General features: G+C 40.9%; 1 protein-coding gene across 4 annotated transcripts in view; it reads left to right on the forward strand.

Annotated features, from left to right (window-relative positions):
• LOC104862098 (phospholipid-transporting ATPase IB) overlaps positions 1-16,450 on the forward strand; it is a 642,570-nt gene that overhangs the window by 584,373 nt on the left and 41,747 nt on the right. For all 4 annotated transcript variants that reach the window (XM_010623803.3, XM_010623807.3, XM_010623808.2 and 1 more), the window contains exon 34: positions 9,839-9,927. In XM_010623803.3, the coding sequence (XP_010622105.1) occupies positions 9,839-9,927 (89 nt within the window). The remainder of the gene's footprint in view (positions 1-9,838; positions 9,928-16,450) is intronic.

A 16,450-nucleotide genomic window follows, 5' to 3' on the forward strand; every position in this document is an offset into this window, starting at 1 on the left:
CTCAAGCAGGCACTGTGTGAAGCCTTCTGATATGCAGCTATGTGAAAAACACTTTTCATGAGCAGTTATCGCCTGCTTTATTTTTTCTTTTTATTTGGGCATAACATTCTTGGTGAATATCCTCTATCATTACAAAGTGACATCTGAGTGTACTCTGCAGGTTGTCCTACAGAGATAAGAAGCAGAGCATGGCATGATAGGATTAGAGGACAGTCATATTAATTACTAAAAATACAAGCTGAGGATAGGAATGTAACTCAGGGATAGAGCACTTGCCTCACATGAATGAGGCCCTGGGTTCCATCCCCAGTACTGCAAAATGGAAATGGAAAAAAATTAAAATGGAAGGTGGTGATGAGCATTATTAGTACAAGAAAATATTGCTTATACTTAACCATAAAGAATAGATCTTAGCTTCCTATCTACATCACCATCACTGGTAACACTTTCAGCCTGTCACCAATAAGCTACTTGTTCACAGTACAATTTGGGAAATCTATAACATGTAGCTCAACCCTTCTATCTACCTGAGGATGGCTGAGGGTAAGCATTTTCCTGACAGGTTGGAATAAATAATAATGCTTGTTTGTTTGTTTATTTGGTACTGGGGATCAAAGTTGGGTCCTTGCACTTTCTAGGAAGGTGGCAGCACCACTGAGCTAAATCTCTGGCCCTAATCTTTTGAACCTTGTTCCCTATCAAAACTCATTCAAGAATCATTGCTGTTGACCACTTCTAGGATATCTAAATAAGATTTGTAGTTATAATCAATAATGTAAAATAAGTCAGTTAGTTATAGGGAATTATATGATACTTCCTATGTGCCCAGTTGTTTCTATAGTGCTTTACATTTATTGATTTATTTAAGCCTCAGGGAAACCTTATGTGGAGTTATATTTTCCCAAATTATGGAGAAAGAAACTGAGATGTAGTGGTTATGTAACAAGTAAATGCAGAGCTAGTATCATAGGCTGGGTGGCCTGACCCTGTATGGACTGTATGTCCATGTCCCTCCCCACATTCAAAGGTTGAACCTCCTCTGGGATTGTATTAAGATATGGAACCATGCACAGATTATTAGAGTTAGGTGAGGTCATTAGGATGGGGCCTTGAAATGGGGTTAGTGCCCTTATAAGAAGGGACACCAGAGAGTTGACTGGCTCTATCTTCCAGCTAAGGAAATGGCCTTCGCCAGAACCTAGCCCTGCTGATATCCTGATCTCAGACTTCAGCCTCCACATTTCTGAGGAAGTGAATATCCATTGTCTGAAGCACCCAGTCATTTGTTATGGTAGCCCAAGTGAGCTCAGGCAGCATTCTTAAATACTGTGCCATCCAGCCCTTTGCTGGAAATCCCCAGACCCTGGGCTTCCCTGAGACATGTGGCTCGCAGTATCCTTGATTCTTTCCAAATGTCTTCCTACACAGTGTATCCACCAAGCTCATGTATTATTCCCCTCTGTGGAGGTGGGGAGGCCTGTTTACCTCTGTGCCCCACATGGGAAGTCTCATTGACCCACAGATGGATCACTAGGTGTGATTCAAGTACACAACTACCTGAGCATGAATAAGAGTGGCGCCATATGGACTGCAGGGGAAATAAAAGAAGCTTCAGTTGTGCCTGACTCAATCACTGTCTGGACCTTCCTGTAGCAGCTAGTACAATCCCAGGAGAGGCTATTCATCTCTCTTCATAGGTCTTAGGGCTCAGACGGTGACAAGCAGAAGATCCCCTGCCCTGTCTTCATTAGTATCTGCCCTAAAGCTTGTGCTTTCACATAGAATATATTCCACATTGCCAGGGCTTTGTGACTATTAGACATTTCCTTTTTCTCTTCAACAAGGTAGACACTGCCTCTTGGTTTTCTGCATATCCTGGAAATAGTCTGTAAGTGTACATTGTACACAATATGCCACAGTTGACATGTGCCATGTGTGTTATCTAGAAGCTGTAGCCTCACCCCTACTAGAAGAGAGTCACAGCCATATAGGGACAGAAGAGAGAGAGACTATATGCATGTCATCAGTGAGCATTGCTGTTTTTTTTGTTGTTCCTGAAACTAGAAGAGAACAGATTGCTTCCATTAAACTACCCACTACCAGTTTTAAATCTGCCCTGTTTTCACCTTGGAAAAAGAGGTCCACATTCTGCAGAGAGGAATGTGCTATTTCCCCACCTTAATTTTCCTGTTCCGATTAATGTTGCAGAATGGTAAAGTATTAAGAATTGCTGTCTTTACAACTATGGCCCTTGCTATCCATAGCCACTGTTCTGTTTCTGTAGATTCAAGCAACCATGGATTGGAAATTTTTGAGGAAAAAATATTACATCCCTACTGAACATGTATAGACTTGTCATTATTCCCTAAAGGATATAGTGTGAAAACTATCTCCATAGCACTGACATTATTTTAGATAGTAACAGTCACCTAGAGATGATGTAAAGTCTACAGGAGGATGTGTGTAGGTTCTAGGCAAATGCAATATTTCATATAAGCATCATTGGATTTTACTATCTTGGGAGTCCTGGAACCAATCCCCATGAATACCAAAGGAGGACTGTCACAGTTTAAAGAAACTACTGGAAATCAAACAAATGCACTATAGATATTTGGTTAGACTAAATATTCCTTCTCTAAAATTAAATGCTAAAGAGAAAAATGAAAAACTTAAAATGAGCACTAATTGAAAAAAAAAAATCCATTAAGAATTTGAGGGCTTTTGGAATCTCACCCTTCCCTGTAGTGGTAGTTCACAGCCTCTGTGTCTTCACACCTGCTTTGGATAATGTCTTCTCCCCTGTCTGATGAAGTTAAAATGTTATTGCCAATTAAAAACAAAGGCACACCCCCCACGACATGACCTCAATAGGGAAGGGTTCTTATTTTCTTCAGCTCTTTCCTCCCGCAGCTTTCAGCAGTCTGGGCTCCCCTGCCACTCAGTGGAGAACAAGCCCCCTCTCTCAGGGCCTCTCTCTTAGCAGCCCCTGGGATGGTGTCAGTGTTTGTCAGTGTATTCCCACCTCATGCATGATGTCATCCCCCACTCAACTTCTCCGGATTGGCTTAAATAAAATGTTAAAACGCCAGTACCAAGTGCTGGATAGGCCATGGAGCAACTGGAGTGCTCACATATTGCTTTGTGCAAACAGCCCCTTTGGAAAACTCTCTGGCTGTCTCCTGAAAAGTACATTATACATTTCCCATGTGACATAGCAGTCCCACTTCCAGGTGTTTACTTTAAAAAAATGGAAACTTGTGTTCACAAAAGAGTTTGTACAAACATGTGCATAACAACCTAATTCTCAGTAATAGGCCCAAACTGGAAACCACCCAAACATCCATCAACAAGAGAGCAAATAAACAAATTGTGGTATATTCACACAACGGAATACTATCCAAAAATTTTTTTAAATGAGTTACAGATCCATGAAACAACATGGATCAATCTCACAGGCATTATGTTGCATGAAAGAAGCTAGGAATGTACTGTCATTCCTCTCAGATGGAGGTCTAGAATAGACCACTCTTAGCTGTTGTGGCAGAAATCAGCACAGTGGTTGCTTCTTGAGTGTGAAAGTTGACTGGAGAGGGTACAAAAGGACCCTCTGTGGGCACTAGTTATCCAGATGTAGACAATTGTCAGACCCTTTGGACACTTGCGCATTTTGGTGCACATATATTGTCACCCCTAGAAAGCATTGCCTCCCCCTCTGGGAGAGTGAATATAATTGTATAGAGCATAGGGCATGCTTATCATGTGATGTTAATGAATCACCACTAATGCTTGAGATTTCACAACGGCAAGGTCTGTTGATAAAGCCCCCTTATGATTTGATGACAAAATAAATGAAGCCCATGTCCAAAGGCGTGTGTTTGTTACACCTTCTGCTTTGTACCACTAGGTTTACAGGAATGGCATCTTTAGATGTTACTTGATCTCACTCACCATCAAAAATAGTTGATAGGGAGGGTGAATGCACAGACTTTTTGTGCCAGAAGCTGTAGAAAGTGTTTTTGAGTTATGATGGATGTGGGGATTCTTGATTGCTTAACAAATGCTTTTGCATTCACTCAGGGCTTCTGAAATGGGTGCTGCTGCATAGGATCCCTTTCAGAGGATGTGGCAAAGCATTAAACAGAGATGTCTCCCCCTTTGGTAGTAGGTCAAAGCTTGAAATTGGCACCAGGCTATATAGGGACTTTGTACGGGCAACAGGGATGTGAATGATTATAATTGGATTTCCGTCTGGAATTGGCTTCCTCCCTTCTATGGCAAATTAGTGGGGTTTTTTTGACTGTAGTTTTTTCTGTTCTGCTGCACTGCAGAGTGAAGGCTCATTGGTCCTTCCAAGATTGCTAAGTGTTTACACTCCCAGCAAATGACAGATGTGTGCACCACACTGTCTCTCAGCCCAGACTTTTAAGGGATGCACAACTCCCAGCGGTGTGAATGTCACACAGCCACCCTGAGCAGATAGATTTGAAGCTTATGTCACCACCCTTCCTAAAGCAGTTCACAGGAAAAGAGAAGAGAATGTATTTAAACTTTGACATACATATCATAGAAAACAAGGGTTTTGGAAAGCTTAACCTCAAAAGATGATTATGGCTCCACCGGCCTTTAAATAGAAAAGAATCTTAAGAGAGAAAGATAGTAAGTAGAGAAGCAAGAAAGGAGCTGTGGATTGCAGCCACAGGTATTCTTACCAACTTCATTATCAATTGTCATTAAGGGTTTTGTTTTATTTTTGTTTTGTGTTATTGCTTTGTGAGTATGGACTGGAATTTTTTTTCTACTGTTTTTGTTTTGTTTTGTTTTAATTTAAAATTTCAAGTTGGTGCCTGGTGTTTTGAGTGCTACCTGGAAGTTAAACTTCTGACATTCTATACCTAGATGCCTTCTCTTCCCTCTCATCTGTAAATACAGATGAGGGGAAGGAAGTTCATTCTTCCTCAAATTTAGGGAAGGGAACAAGTTTCAAGGGCAGACAGAACCTCAAGTTGAACCTGTGTATCTCTACAGTCTGGCACTTGGTGCTTGGGGGAAATTGCAGGTGGTATTTTGTCCTTAAATTGGGCCCTGTGAAGGGTTGAGGCCAGTGCTTTATAGGACATCTTGGTCCTATAAAGATGCATGAAGAAATCTTAGTCTCCTTCTTGCCTCTATCACATCTTGTCAAACTCACTCCAAATTGAGGAACTTTACCTAGCTCCGGCTACTCCAGGCTCCTTTTGAAGCATTTTCTTATCTGTCACCATGTTCGTGGTCAAGGCTGGTCTTGGGGTACTATGAATAGATATGTGCGTGACTCTTTGACCCCCACATTCATGTGTGTCCTAAGCTTATACTCTTGTGCAACCTAAGGCAGTGCTTCCCAGCTCACTGGTCCTGTCATCAGACAAGCCTCCAGTTCTGGGTCTGCCTCTCACCAGCCTGTATTATGATTTATCGAGTAATTCCACACACCTACCCCCACTTTCTTATAGTTTACCTCTTGGGTTCCCAAATGTTTGACATAGTTACTAATCTGCTAATGGGGAAGTAGCTACTAGCTAGGTCATCTTGCCTTCTTCTCATTGGGCCTATTAGTACATCATAAGATGTATTAAAACCTCACTTATTAGCATGTGGAAAGGTGTATAATTAAGTGCCATTTGTCACCAAGTCCAGCTCAATAAATATTTTAGAGCTGTGGCTGTAGAAGAAATTCAGGACCCCAAATCTCAATTTGTGACAATTAGATCAGAAAGCGTTATGAGACACAACTTTAAAAAGTTATATTATTCACAGGTCCTAGTTTTAAAACCAAACAGAACACTACTTCCAAATGTCAATCTAATTTTAGTTCATTTGGAAGGGGGGTTTGTTCTTACTGAGTTTCAGAATCTGTTGTAAATAAAGCATTATTTTTGTGAAATGACGATATTCTTTCACAAATATGCCTATCAGAGATCCTGCACTTATCTTCAAAAATCAGGCCTGGGGCCAGGGATTTAGCTCAGCGGTTCAGTGGCCTGCCTTGCAAGCGCAAGGACCCGAGTTCAATCCCCGGTACCAAAAAAAATCAAGCCTGAACAGGGCCCCTTTCCACAGGCCAAGAACCAGCCTGGGCATCTTTAGCAAGAACAAAATCCCAGCTTCTGCCAGAGTATGGAGATTCTTCCATCAAGCAGGTTAATCCAACCCTGTTCTTATAGTTTTCTTCATTTTAGAGGGGAAGTTGAGTTTTTCTACTGTTTAAATGAACTATATTTTCTGAAAGAGAAAGAGGAAGTAGAGATAGATAAAGAAATATGAGACTACAAATCACTAATTGTGCTTTGAAGACACTAATTTGGTATCTGTCCCATGTGATTTTGGAGTATCTACATATGAGCCGTGATCAGCACTCTCAAGTCCATCAAGACTGGAGTCAACCCCCATTTTTGAAGTCCTGTGGTGCATACAAAAGCAAGATTATATAGATGATAGTATATACTCATGATCTTGGCATATGTGTAATGACTACCACGTAACACAGAGAGTAACTTGTGGTAGCAGGTGTGGCTGAGGGAATTTCTCTCTGCTCCTTTGGAAGGATGGAGTGTTTCTTGAAATAAACTGGAATAGACATATCATTGGGAGAAAAAACATATAAATTTATTTATACACATGAAGCTTCAGAGGAAGTCAAGTATCCAGTGATGTCTAGAAGCTTAGAAGCTTATATACCATGTATTAGTCAGTGTTTCCAACACTGGGACAAAATATCCAACAGCCACAGTTTAGAAAAAGAGAGGTTTAATTTGGCTCATGGTTTTCCTGTTTCAGTCCATGGTTGGCTGGCTCAAGACAAAAACAGAATGGTGGAAGTGTACTATGGAAGAAAGCTGCTCGCCTCATGGCAGCCAGGAAGCAGAGAAGGAAGAAGCCAGGGAAAACAATGTATCATTTCAAATCATACCCTCAGTGACCTGCCTCCAACCAAGCCCTACCTCCTACAGCACATTTAGCCATAAACTTGTCAATTAAATGACCCACTGATCACTATAGCACACCCATGATCCAGTCATCTCCCAGAAGTCCTGCTTATGAATGTGTGAGGTTTTTGGGGAGATACTCTAGATCTAAATAAACCGTAACATTCATCCCCTGGCCCCCAAAAGGTTCACATCTAGCTTATTATACAAAATGAATTTAATCCATCTCTAATAGTTATCCAAGTCTTAACATTTCCAGAATTGCCGAAAAGTCCAAGTTCAAAGCCGCCTCTGAGATTTAAGGCAAGCTGTTGGCTAGAGGCTGCAGGAATGGCTTCATGGCATCCAGGAAGCAGAGAAAGAAGGGAGAGCCAGGGACAAGACTATATCCTTCAGGGCATCCCCCAGTGACCCAACAACGAGGCCCCACTTCCTAACAGCAACTTCAGCTATAAACTCATCCATAGATTAATCCACCGATGAGTAAAACCCTTCCCATGATCCCAGCACCTCCCAAAAGCCCCGTCTCTGAACACATGAGATCCTCAGATGACGTTCTAAGTCTAAGCCATAACATGCAGGCAATGTTAGAGCAAGAGCAAAAGACTTTTAGAGGAGAGAATGAGCTGAAAGGGACAGTTTCTCTAGGCTCTGAGGATGGTATTTGATCTTCAGTCTCTTCCTCTATGATTTTGTTTGTTTGTTTGTTTGTTTGTTTGTTTGTTTTTGCTGTACTAAGGATCAAACCCAGAACCTTGTGCATCCTCTGATATGAATTTAATCATCCTTGGTTAATGAAATTTCAGTAAGAAGACTGAGTGCAGCTGTGTGCTTCATTGGTGGATCTGGTCTTTAGGTGGATAGGGAACCACGTCCAGTACCTGCCGATCCCAAGGAATAGGTTTAAAATGGTCAGCATATCAAAGCATCACATTTTAGGGTAACTTTCCTTGGCTTCCTCTCTGCAGCCAGAGAGAACATTCCAAATTTAATTTCAATGCCTGAGCCAATTGCATTTCTTTTTCTCAACTCTGCAATAGATTCCCTAGGAGATATTGTCTTAGAACCCTTATTTTTCATTAGCAACATAATATTACATCTCTCTGTCCATATATAATTGTATGTCTTTTTCATGCTGCACAGAGTGCAGTGTGTATAGGTACTACCGTATTTAATTAGTCTTCTTCTTGGATATTTATTTCTAATTTCTTTGCCAATGTAGAACAATCCTGAATACTCTTGATTTGCTTCTTCACTTGTTTTCTTCCTTTCTTAGGATGAATTCTAACATTTATAACTGATGTGGCAAAATGTACTCACATTTTTAAGGTTTTAAGTTTGTCTTTCCAAAGCTAGTAATCTTATTTTTAGGAGCGGAAAGCAGGCCTTCCCATGCCAGTGTCAGAATTGGGCTCTTTTACCCCAGACCTCATTGTCAGTTTAATTGTCATAAATGCCAAGAACCCCAATCAAGGCTGTGTGACAGAGCTTGGAGGCAAAGAACTGTGGTTAGACATGGCCATACAGGCTGGGGTGGGTCATGACTTAGGACTGTGGATTTAGGAGGCTGTGTGAGACCCTGCCAGGCAGACAGAGCATCCAGGGCCACAGGATATATAGTATGGGCTGGAGCAAAAGATGGAAATCAAAGAATAAGTTAATGCTTGCACCCCAGGCGGAGGCCAGAGTGAATCCAGTCCTCACTCAGCATATAGGGAATCTCCCTGGGGGTTCCCCCTCATTCTCAGCCCCTCCAAGTCACTACCAGGGTCCCTGGAGTTTATCGTGTCTCTACCCCTCTGTTCCTCTTTCTTCTGTAAGGTTTACCTCACTGTGTAGCAGTTGAAGCAGAACAAATCTATTTCAGTAGGATAAATGGTTGTGGACTCCAGAAAAGCAAACCAGAAAGCATGAAGGGACCAGTTGCACTTCACTCTGGTCACTTTTCCAGGTAGCCACGCCTCAAATCCCCAGGTGGCTGTTGTCAGCCAGCTCCATGTTGCCAGATTTTGCTCACTCATAACCAACATGGAAGGAACCTGCACTCCACTTTCTTCCCTCTGCTTTTGTCCAAAGTTTCTCACTAACATTTAATTCGGCCCTGTAGCTCTGTCCCTCAAAACCCTCTCTCACATTACCATCTGTCACAGCCTGTCAGGAGCAAGGAAGTCCCATGAAAAGCTGTGCTCCTCCTCCTTGTCCTCAGTCCCTCCCCCTTCAACCGTTCCCTTTCTATCCCTCCCAGACTGTTGAAATCCTTTTTATGTTTCCAGCACATCCCACATTCTGCCTTCAAGAATTTTTCTCAGAAACCCAATAGCACAGCTTCTCAGTATATACCATGCTCTGGTATGTCATGCAGGTCACATCGCAAGGTTTTAACTTGGATGAAGCCAAGGATTCCTACCTGGAATCTTCCTCTTCTGGGTGGGGAGCATCATTAGCCTGGTACCAAGCAGCAGAGATTTTAATGCCAGTTCTTGAATGAATGAGCTGTGAAGGAAATTGAGCAGATGGACAAATGAATAAAACAAGCCAGCAAAACCAAGTCTATTCCATAGGGGTTTTGCAGCTCCAGCATTTCTTCCTAGGAGGGATTTAGGATAGCATTCTGATGGGAAAGGAGCTGAAGCACTTTATAAAACAGAAACAACACAGGTCAAAGTAAAAGAATGGAGCTGAGAGCCATTGGAGATCCAGAGTACAGACAACCTCTCTGCCCCACTTAATGATCTCCCCATGTGTACATTTTTTCTTTCACTGAATTTAATGCTTTCTATTGCTTTTATGTTGCAGTGTCTTACACTGATTAAATTACATCTCACTGTTTTTGAAAGAAAATGTTTTACTATATCTGTGATTTCTGTTTATTTCAGGCAACTATGGTCCTGAGCTCTGCACACTTCTGGTTGGGATTATTTCTGGTTCCTACTGCTTGTTTGATGGAAGATGTAGCGTGGAGAGCGTAAGTGGAAAATCAGTTGTAGCCCTAAGTCTTGCTCATCTTTCCTTGCGACTGTATCACATGAACCCTGTCACGGGACAGTAAGGGAAATGGGGAGTTTGAAGAAACAGGGTCTCCTACCACCTGCCAGAGGAAGTTTTGTGATGTGATTTTTTTAAAACTTTTTTCTGATACAAAATTCTTATAGACAGAACGTTCTAAGTTTGTGAAGGTGAAAGGGGGGATTCTCTTACATATGACTGCGAAGAAGTTTTTAAATACAAAGTCATTCCTTCAAGCTTGGGAAGTATGACTCAAAATTTATTTTTAACTTTTTTTATTTAATAACTGTATGGCCCAGCTTTAAATTGTAGGCTTACAGGAAAATCATGTACCTGTAAGTCATCTCAAATGACGACAATGAAAACATCTTCATTTTTCTAAAGAATTCATGGAAGTACTCTTTCCAATAAAATTCTTCCACAGGGTTAATTTACAGATTCACCAGAAAGTCAAATCACAAAGATGAAATTATAATGTAAGTTAAGAAAATAATTCATATTCAGTTTTTCTTTCTGTTCTAAAATATATCATTTATAAAATGTCTGCTTGCGACGTGAAAAAAAGAAATAACTAAGTCCCAAGATAATGTAACTTTTAATTTCACCCAGGAGCAAATGAGAGATTTCTCCAAATAAGATAATCTTGATTTTGGTTTAAATGGGCCCAACGCCTCCTACAAATAGTTTCCAACTTCCCTGAGCACTGAGAGTCCTATCTTGGCTTGGGCAAAGCATAATTATTTTAAGGCCCTAAGGTAGAGAATTGAGACTTTAATCTAAACCTTGCAGGAAGACATCAAATTTCGTTTTTATCTCCCCATTCCTGCCACACTCCGTGAAAATTGTTCTTGGTTGACAGTTAAGGACGTCTTTTGAAAAAAGTCTTCATTTCAGCATTGTCTTGACAACCAACCATACTTAATACAGAGAGAAATGGGGGCAGAATTTTATAGCATATATTTTGTTTTTGCTTTTCTCTGCTGCTCACTTAATTTTCAGTTGTTAATAAAAAATAATTAAAATTTCCTAAATGCTTCCATTTTATTTGCTGAGACTTGTGTTCTGTAAATAGCAGAATCAGAATCCTTGAAAATGAAACATAAATTGTGGTCAAGAAAGAATTTTATTAATCTAATAACTGCACTGTAAGAAAATGTGAGTTCTGTCTCTTGCTTCTTGAGCCAGTAGCATAATACATTTATTCTCTATCTGAATTTGTTGAAGTTTGCAAATATTAGTTACTTTTAGACAAATACAACATGGCCTTGGCTATATCAGATGGCTTTTCTATATTTAGTCATTGAGAAGTCCTAACATGCTTATAATTTAAACTGTCTTAATTCAGCTATCTTAAATTAATGTCATGAAAATATCTTTTATTGAGACTACTTTTGCCAAGTGAGACTTGAACAAAATTATTCTTTCTTCCCGGGGAGTGTAGATTATGCAGTCTGTGTCTCCTGGCCTGTTTCTGGATGCTTTCCAATGTGTTCCAAGTACAAGCTCCCTGTCAATGAAGCAAATTATCTGTTTCCTCTAGCAAGACTTGATTTTGGTCCTGTTGTAGGACTCACACTGTAAAATTATCACCATTTACATTTTAACAAGAATAAATCAGATGCCACTGCTTCCAGCTCCACCATATGGAAAGAGTAAAGAGTCAGTTCCTTTCCAAGGAGCTTGCCAGCTGGGCTGGAGCAGAAAGCACGGCTGTGCATAGGAGATGTGGGAGCAAGGAAAAGGAAAGACTAGCCCTGTGTGCCGTGCTTTGAAGCAGTTGCATGCTATGCAGGCTCAAACACAGCTTCTCCTAGAAGTGTTGAGATCTCTAGCTCTCCACTGAGCCGGAGTGGCCTCTGCTGACATCCAGAAGCGCTTCCTGAAATGTGTTTTTGTCTTGTTTTATTAAAGGACCAAGAAAGATATTCTCTGTCATCTGGAATATTTGCCCAAAGTAGATGACAAGTTTGCAATATCTAATATCTATAGTCATCTCTCTCCACAAAATCAAGAATCTTGTGAATTTATTTGGGCCTGCCCCCCTGATCTGGGGGCCCATATTCTATCTAGAATTATGCTTTCAATAAAATTCTTATAGAGAGTTAGTTTATAAGTCTATAAGAAAATCAGCCATAGAGAAGAAATTAAAATGCAGATTAAATAGAAAGGAATTCATCTTTAATTTACTTCTATGCTTCAAAATATATCATTTTAGCCCAGGGATGTAGCACGGTGGTAGAGCACCTACCTACCACCACCTATGTCCTACACCCACTACTAAAATAAAATATATCATATTCAGCTGCATGCAGTGGCCTGTGAGTCTGTAACCCAGCTATGCAAGTGGCTGCAGGAGGACTGAGTTTGAGGACAGACTGGACAACATTACAAGACCCCATTCCAAAATATGTATATTTATAAATATATATATATATGTATAATAAATACAATTTCCATCTTATGTATGACATAAAAGAAGCAGCTAAATCCCAAAATAATGTAAACTCTAATTTCATCCATAAGCAAAAGAGATAGAAAGAGATTTCTCCAAATAAATAGGAAAATCCTGAAATATGTGTTGAAGCAAGTAGATTTGCAAATATTTTCTAAAGGGATAAAGCGCGTAATAAACTGATCAGCTTTGTTAAGGCCACGGTGATTAGCTGTGTTTTCTGAACTGTAGCTTTTGAAAATATGTGTTTTGTTTTGTTTTGTTTTTACTGCACACTGAATAATCAGTTGGTTTCAGTTGTCTGATATCTATAGAGGAATGATCCACTGTGATGTACCTTGAAATTATGAGAAGAGGTTTAGATTAATGAGTAGGAATTAAGAAGCAGTTGGAGAATACCCCTTTTTTTTTGGATGGGGGGGTAGGTGCTCATGATCGAACCCAGGACCCAGAGAACTTGTATGTGCTGTAATTGCTTGCATATACAGCCCAGGAGAATTCATGTAACTGACTGGAGCCCGTGGCAGTGATGTTGCTACAATATTTCAGTCTTGCCTTGTGTCAGTTATAGGGATGTTTTTTATCTCGAATTTTGGTGCTTGTGCTGTTTCTTTTCTTTTCCTTCACATTTTTTTTTCTTGAGACAGGATCTCCCTACTTTGCCTAGGCTGGCCTCAAATTTCTGGGCTCAAGCCATCCTTCTGTCTCAGCCTCTCAAGTAGCTGGGACTACAGGTGCAAACCACCAGACCTGGCTGGTCATGCTGTCTTTTAAAAGGATTTTTTAATTCCAGCACAGGCTGTGCCTGCCTTGTCAGACTTCTGTGAGTGCCTTATAAGTTAGTTGCTCCACCTTGAATTTTCCTCTTTTTCCCAGTCTCTCACTTCCAATTTAGAACCTGGACTGTTAAGAGTAAGAAAAAAAAAAAAACAGAATGAGGTAATTCAGTCACTTTTTCCATGAAGTTTGTCAAGTTTGCGGATGAAGATTCATAAATTAGACTACCTTGAGTCAGATTTGGAATGCTGTAAAATGCCTGCCCTATTACCCTGTTCACCAGAATTTTTGTGAGGGCCCAAACTAGCCTATATTTTATTAAAATAATTGATTGATTATATGTGATACCTAGCTAATGTAGTGTTATTAGAAGTATGAAGTATAAATTACCCAGAAACTACTTTAATATCCTTTAGCTTACACTCTTCCAAAATGTTTACCTGTGACAGAGGCTTAGGTAAGCTGTCACATACAAATTTTCATCTAGGAGAAATTCCTTAGTGCTGTTGTATAAAAATAATACAGAGCTCAAGGTCGTGGAGCCCAGAGTAACCAGGTTCCTACTATCAAACTGCATCTCTTGCCTGTTACCAGGCATCACACAATATGTTCCCCAATTCCAGAATGACTTCATTTCCTTGTTATAATCCCCGACAGGCAACTAAATGGCAATAAAAGGTAATAAGCAATTTCCACATACAAATGAGCCTTGGTTGCTTCATTAACATTCTAACTAAACTAATTTCTCTTGAAGCACATTATTTCCATTTTTGTCCACCGCTTACATACAAAAAGGAGACCAGAAAAAAAATGTTAGAAACAAAAAGATTAAAAGGTCAAGATCCTAAATGAAGCTGTTTCCTTTAGAAGTCCCTAAGAGCCTGGAGATACCCTTCAGTATATCAGAAAGCTCACAGTCGGCATCTTTGTCAGTAGCCAGACGCCCCCGCTCTGTCTCTTCTCTGTGACCTGGTGTCCTGAGCGGTGTGAAATGAAGCCAGCCCTGGCCCACTGCAGCTGAGCCACTTCCAGATAATCAAACTTACTCAGTCAAAGGTGTGACCCACGCCTCAGCTTCATGGCCAGACTACATTACCCGCCAGGGCCTAATGCTTAAAAGGCTGACTTGTTAATAGCCATAAATACAAGCTATAAATGCAAAGCTGTAGCCCTTTCACATGTAGGCTTTCAGGGACGTTTTAGGCCCCTTTTTCTAATTTAGGCCTTAGTAGGTAAAGGTGCCTGAGAAAATGGGTTCCATTGGTAACATCCCTTCTACGCAAGTGCTGCACCCAGAAAGAACAACTGAATTGTTGTCAGCATAGCAATCCAGTGTCCTCAGGCTAGCTCACAGGAGCTAACCTAGTAGAAAGTCTGTCAACTTACCTGGTAAATCTGATTCTGGATGGAGTTTCACCCACTGAGATGCCAGGAACATGGAAATATTCAGGCCACTGCCCTCTTAGGCCACCTAATAAATAGATAAAAACTGACAGCACCAGTCCACTGAGTGTGATGGTCTCTTTTACTTCGCCTAAGTTACAGATTTCCAGTCCCCAGAGCCCAGTGGCCTTCCGGTGACTGCTTCTTAGTGACTCCCTTACGTCCTGCTCTGCACGTTAACAGTGGGAGAGGATCTAGAAGTAACCACCTGTACAAGACATGATGGTATGAGGGTGGTCCTGGAAGAGCGAGAGAGCTTATCTCAGTCACTTTTGTCATTGCTGGGGCAAAACTCCTGACACCCACATCTTAAAGGAGCAGAGGTTTATTTTAGCTCATAGTTTTTTAGTCCATGGTCGACTAGCTTCAAGGCAGAAACAGTATCGCAGAGGGGCCTGGCAGAGGCAAAGGCACTCGCACCATGGTAGCCAGGAAGCAGAGAGACAAGGGAAGAGTTGGGAGCAAGCGAGGAGCAGAGTGAGAATACACCCTGCCAGGTCATGTCTCTAATGACCCACCTGCTTTGGACCAAACGTGAGAGTCCTGGGGTATAGCTGAGATCTAAGCCTTTACAATATCCATCCTTCAAAACCAGCCCCCCACTCTCCCGGTACCTGTGTATGTGGGGTACTTCTGAGTGGGTGGGGCATGCCATCAGTTAATTTATTACTAGTAGAGCCCCCTAAGCCCATGAGATAAAAGGTAAAGCTTATGCCTAGAATATTCAGTAATACTGAACAGTATACATTGCAAGATCCTTTTTTACTATCTCCACCAAAGCACTGGCCTTTCTCGTTTATTGTTTAAATTAAAATTCCAGTCACTGCTTTGAACTGTGGCATTTTATCAATCCTGAGTTTCAGGACACCGTTTGAAGTAATTAAGGTATTAGGTGTTAAAACCTGTAAAGCTTTCTCTTGTTTACTTTATGGGCAAGGATGACAGACACATATACACTGCCTCTGTGCTGATAACCCATTCCAGATTAACATGGAGTGTTGGATGACTCGGCCTTATCTTAACAGGCTTTCTGTCTTTGAAGCTGGAGGACTGGAAGAGAACACAACTCTGTGGAAACCATCTTCACCCTCAGCATGTCCCGGGGACATGGCTTTAACTTTTGTGAAGATGTGCTCAGCAGTTGCTGAGTCTTTAAACCCTGGTACCTGCTGGGCTCCTCACATGTATTTCTGGGTTTTGTATTGGTTCTTTTTTTTTTTTGTACCGGGGATCAAACTCAGGACCTTGCCTTTGCGAGGCACATGCGCTGCCACTGAGCTAAATCCTCGGCCCCTTTACATGTATTTCTAATGAATGAAACTGATGAAAAGCTTTTCATAATAAGGAAAACTGCCAGTCTTGCTAATATATTAGCCTCCTAATATTTTAGTGTTTGTTTCCCCTTATCTAACCTATACTTTATTAAATGCCTTTTCTTCACCTGTATTCTCTCCATCCAGTAGTTCGGTGTTGGCTTTATTTAGTCTCAATTGTTTTTTTTAACTGTTTCATACACAGACAAGATTTATTTAATGAGGAAATAGAAGACGGCACTCTGAGTGTATCAAAAGCCCCATTCATTCTGTGGCAGTGACTCTTTTTAAACTAAAGAGGAAGGGAGGAAATCGCTAACCTCTGGGCTTTCTGTCTGCATTTGGGCAAGGACTACTCTGTGTTCACAAGGGCAGGATTTCAGACATCTCCTGGGCCTTTGGTCACTGCAATAAAAAGCTTCAGGAGCCAACCCCTGGTTCTGCGTGGACCCCTCATGGTCTCTCTCTTTTTTTTTTTTTTTTTTTTTTTTTTTTTT

This window comes from Fukomys damarensis, unplaced genomic scaffold (genome assembly GCF_012274545.1).
Source record: "Fukomys damarensis isolate Sample0158 unplaced genomic scaffold, DMR_v1.0_HiC HiC_scaffold_38, whole genome shotgun sequence".
NCBI classification, from domain to species: Eukaryota; Metazoa; Chordata; class Mammalia; order Rodentia; family Bathyergidae; genus Fukomys; species Fukomys damarensis.